This window comes from Manacus candei, unplaced genomic scaffold, assembly GCF_025592945.1.
Source record: "Manacus candei isolate 608988 ecotype Guabito, Panama unplaced genomic scaffold, ASM2559294v1 h1tg000280c, whole genome shotgun sequence".
NCBI lineage: Eukaryota > Metazoa > Chordata > Aves > Passeriformes > Pipridae > Manacus > Manacus candei.
The window spans coordinates 35,001-40,000 of NW_026138328.1; the positions used below are offsets into that span (position 1 = coordinate 35,001).

At 71.1% G+C, this 5,000-nt stretch overlaps 1 protein-coding gene across 1 annotated transcript in view; it reads left to right on the forward strand.

Moving 5' to 3' along the window:
* Positions 1–5,000, forward strand: part of LOC127464833 (translation initiation factor IF-2-like) — a 38,959-nt gene that overhangs the window by 14,165 nt on the left and 19,794 nt on the right. The window contains exon 3 of the mRNA XM_051775296.1: positions 4,357–4,563. Coding sequence (XP_051631256.1) covers positions 4,357–4,563 — 207 coding nt within the window. The remainder of the gene's footprint in view (positions 1–4,356; positions 4,564–5,000) is intronic.

Sequence of the window (5,000 nt, forward strand, 5' to 3'; positions counted from 1 at the left end):
TCCCTTGGCTGCGCTTTCGCGCTCGGCTCTCGTCTTCCTTTCCCGTCATCGGACCCGCCCCAGGAAGCCGGCCGAGTGCCCCGCGGCTTTCTCGCCGGCCTTCCTGCCGCTCGTGGGGTTGGCCGGCCCGTGGCACGCGCCGAAGGCCGCGCTCGGCAGCAGACGCGGAAGAAAAGGGGCCCTCGGAACCCGCGCTGCTAGACAACCCCTGCCCATAGTACGGACAGACGCGTCCTGGCCCGGCCGGGTCGCCAAAGCGGCTCGAGGCTCCTCAGCGGGGAGGCGCGCGAGAGCAGGCCGCCTCTCAGCTCGACCTAACTGGAGGCGGCGCCCGACAGCGACCCCTTGGCCGACTTCCGGGGCCGGCCGCGACAACACGTCTACCCCGAAAATGCCGCCAGGCGCCTAAGTCCCGCCGGAGCCGGGTAGACCTGGTGGCCCGGAGCCGGGACGCCGGCGGGGCGCAGGCCGGCGGCCGCGGCCGCGGCGGCCGGATCGGCCGGTCCCGGAACCGGGTAGACCTGATGCTCGCCAGCCCCGGAACCGGGTAGACCTGATGCTCGCCAGCATCCGGCGGGGCACGAGGCCGCTCGGCCCCGCTCGAGTGGGGAAACGGGTCGACCCCAAAAACCGGGACAACAGGTCTACCCGCCGAGCACGGACAACAGGTCTACCCGCCGGGCTCGGACACCAGGTCTACCCGCCGGGCTCGGACAAAAGGTCTACCCGCCGGGTCCCGACAAAAGGTCTACCCGCCGGGCTCGGACACCAGGTCTACCCGCCCGACTCGGACACCAGGTCTACCCGCCGAGCACGGAACACCGGTCTACCCGCCGGGCTCGGACAGCAGGTCTACCCACCGGGTTCGGACAACAGGTCTACCCGCACGGCACGGAACACCGGTCTACCCGCCGGGTTCGGACACCAGGCCTACCCGCCCGAGTCGGACACCAGGTCTACCCGCACGGCACGGACAACACGTCTACCCGCCGGGTTTAGGCAACAGGTCTACCCACCCGGCTCGCGCACAGGGTCTACCCGCCCGACTCGGACACCAGGTCTACCCGCCCAGCATGGACAACAGGTCTACCCGCCGGGCTCGGGCACCAGGTCTACCCGCCCGGCTCGGACACCAGGTCTACCCGCCGAGCTCGGACAACAGGTCTTCCCACCGGGCTCGGACACCAGGTCTACCCGCCGGGCTCGGACAAAAGGTCTACCCGCCCGGTTCGGACACCAGGTCTACCCGCCGGGCTCGGACAAAAGGTCTACCCGCCCGGTTCGGACACCAGGTCTACCCGCCGGGCTCGGACACCAGGTCTACCCGCCCAGCATGGACACCAGGTCTACCCGCCGGGCTCGGACACCAGGTCTACCCGCCCGACTCGGACACCAGGTCTACCCGCCGGGCACGGACAACAGGTCTACCCGCCGGGCTCGGACAAAAGGTCTACCCGCCGGGCTCGGACAAAAGGTCTACCCGCCCGACTCGGACACCAGGTCTACCCGCCCAGCATGGACAACAGGTCTACCCGCCGGGCTCGGACACCAGGTCTACCCGCCCGGCTCGGACAACAGGTCTACCCGCCGAGCTCGGACAAAAGGTCTACCCGCCCAGCTCGGACAACAGGTCTACCCGCCGGGCTCGGACAAAAGGTCTACCCGCCGGGCTCGGACACCAGGTCTACCCGCCCGGCTCGGACACCAGGTCTACCCGCCGAGCTCGGACAACAGGTCTTCCCGCCGGGCTCGGACACCAGGTCTACCCGCCGGGCTCGGACAAAAGGTCTACCCGCCCGGTTCGGAAACCAGGTCTACCCGCCGGGCTCGGACAAAAGGTCTACCCGCCCGGTTCGGACACCAGGTCTACCCGCCGGGCTCGGACACCAGGTCTACCCGCCCAGCATGGACACCAGGTCTACCCGCCGGGCTCGGACACCAGGTCTACCCGCCCGACTCGGACACCAGGTCTACCCGCCGGGCACGGACAACAGGTCTACCCGCCGGGCTCGGACAAAAGGTCTACCCGCCGGGCTCGGACAAAAGGTCTACCCGCCCGACTCGGACACCAGGTCTACCCGCCCAGCATGGACAACAGGTCTACCCGCCGGGCTCGGACACCAGGTCTACCCGCCCGGCTCGGACAACAGGTCTACCCGCCGAGCTCGGACAAAAGGTCTACCCGCCCAGCTCGGACAACAGGTCTACCCGCCGGGCTCGGACAAAAGGTCTACCCGCCGGGCTCGGACACCAGGTCTACCCGCCCGGCTCGGACACCAGGTCTACCCGCCGAGCTCGGACAACAGGTCTTCCCGCCGGGCTCGGACACCAGGTCTACCCGCCGGGCTCGGACAAAAGGTCTACCCGCCCGGTTCGGACACCAGGTCTACCCGCCGGGCTCGGACAAAAGGTCTACCCGCCCGGTTCGGACACCAGGTCTACCCGCCGGGCTCGGACACCAGGTCTACCCGCCCAGCATGGACACCAGGTCTACCCGCCGGGCTCGGACACCAGGTCTACCCGCCCGACTCGGACACCAGCTCTACCCGCCGGGCACGGACAACAGGTCTACCCGCCGGGCTCGGACAAAAGGTCTACCCGCCCGACTCGGACACCAGGTCTACCCGCCCGGCTCGGACAACAGGTCTACCCGCCGAGCTCGGACAAAAGGTCTACCCGCCCAGCTCGGACAACAGGTCTACCCGCCGGGCTCGGACAAAAGGTCTACCCGCCGGGCTCGGACACCAGGTCTACCCGCCGGGCTCGGACACCAGGTCTACCCGCCGGGCTCGGACAAAAGGTCTACCCGCCCAGCTCGGACACCAGGTCTACCAGCCCGACTCGGACACCAGGTCTACCCGCCGGGCACGGACAACAGGTCTACCCGCCGGGCTCGGACAAAAGGTCTACCCGCCGGAGTCGGACACCACGTCTACCCGTCGGGCTCGGAACGCAACTCTACCCGCCGGCACCCCCGCCGCCGAGCCCAGTCGGCCGCCGCCCTGCCACCTTAAGAGAGTCCCAGCTACTCCCCCTTTTTACCCACGCCGCAGACAACGCCCTTTCTTTCCCACTCGGAGCCCCGGGCAGAAACGGTGGCGCCTCGGCGTCCGCCGAGGGCCTCGGCTAAGCGCTTGGAACCCGCTCGAGCCGCCCGACTCGGAGAGCGCGTCGAGCCGACGAGCCCGGAAAACAGGTCTACCCGCTGCCCCGGGACACCGGCTCTACCCGCCGGCTTCGGACGAGGGCTCTACCCGCTGGGCACGGACGGCGACTCTACCCGCTGCGCACCTCTGCGGCCGAGCCGAGGCGGCGGCAGCCCTGCCACCCAGGCAGAGGCCCAGTTACTCCCCCCGTTTCCCCGCCCCGCAGAGAACGTCTCTTCTTTCACCCTCGGGGCAGGGGAAAGGCTGCTACGCTCGGAGCGCCGGGCAGAAACCGCAGCGCTAAGCCCCGAGACCGGCTCTAGCCGCTAGGCTCGGACACCGGCTCTTCCCGGCGGCGCCGAGGCGGCCGAGCCCGGTCGGCCGCAGCCGCGCCGCCTAAAGAGAATCCCAGTTACTCCCCCCGCTTCCCCGCCCCGCAGAGAGCGTCTCTTCTTTCACCCTCGGGGCAGGGGAAAGGCTGCTACGCTCGGAGCGCCGGCCAGAAACCGCAGCGCTAAGCCCCGAGACCGGCTCTAGCCGCTAGGCTCGGACACCGGCTCTTCCCGGCGGCGCCGAGGCGGCCGAGCCCGGTCGGCCGCAGCCGCGCCGCCTAAAGAGAGTCCCAGTTACTCCCCCCGCTTCCCCGCCCCGCAGAGAACGTCTCTTCTTTCACCCTCGGGGCAGGGGAAAGCCTTTACGCCGGAGAGCAAGTCTGCCGCAAAGGGCCACGGGAGATGGAGTCTCCGCAACAAGACCCCCGAGAGAGTACTCGACGGAGCATGCCCGCTGGAAGGACTCGCAAAGAACTGTGGGAAATCCGGGAGGTCAGGGCGGGGTCGGAAGGGCACGCCGGCGCGCCAATCGACGGATTTAGCGGCTGCACGCCGTCCGCTCGATCCGCGAATTCGGTGCCACGCTCCGAGCACCGGCCGCAAACAGGTCTACCCGCCGCCGGGCCGGGCCGGGCGGCGGCGCTCCGGCTCCAAGTCCGCTCGCCGGCGGGAACAGGTCTACCCGCCACCGGGCCGAGCCGGGCGGCGGCGCCCCGGTTCCAAGTCCGCTCGCCGACGGGAACAGGTCTACCCACCACCGGGCCGGACGGCGGCGCCCCGGCTCCAAGTCCGCTCGCCGGCGGGAACAGGTCTACCCGCCACCGGGCCGAGCCGGGCGGCGGCGCTCCGGCTCCAAGTCCGCTCGTCGGCGGGAACAGGTCTACCCGCCACCGGGCCGGGCCGGGCGGCGGCGCCGCGGCTCCAAGTCCGCTCGCCGACGCGAACAGGTCTACCCGCTTCCGGGCCGAGCCGGGCGGCGGCGCTCCGGCTCCAAGTCCGCTCGCCGACGGGAACAGGTCTACCCGCTTCCGGGCCGAGCCGGGCGGCGGCGCCCCGGCTCCAAGTCCGCTCGCCGACGCGAACAGGTCTACCCGCTTCCGGGCCGAGCCGGGCGGCGGCGCTCCGGCTCCAAGTGCGCTCGCCGACGGGAACAGGTCTACCCACCACCGGGCCGGGTGGCGGCGCTCCGGCTCCAAGTCCGCTCGCCGGCGGGAACAGGTCTACCCGCCACCGGGCCGAGCCGGGCGGCGGCGCCCCGGCTTAAAGTCCGCTCGCCGACGGGAACAGGTCTACCTGCCACCGGACCAGGCCGGCGGCGCCCCGGCTCCAAGTCCGCTCGACGGCGGGAACAGGTCTACCCGCCACCGGGCCGGGCCGGGCGGCGGCGCCCCGGCTCCAAGTCCGCTCGCCGACGGGAACAGGTCTACCCGCTTCCGGGCCGAGCCGGGCGGCGGCGCCCCGGCTCCAAGTCCGCTCGCCGACGGGAACAGGTCTACCCGCTACCGGGCCGAGCCGGGCGGCG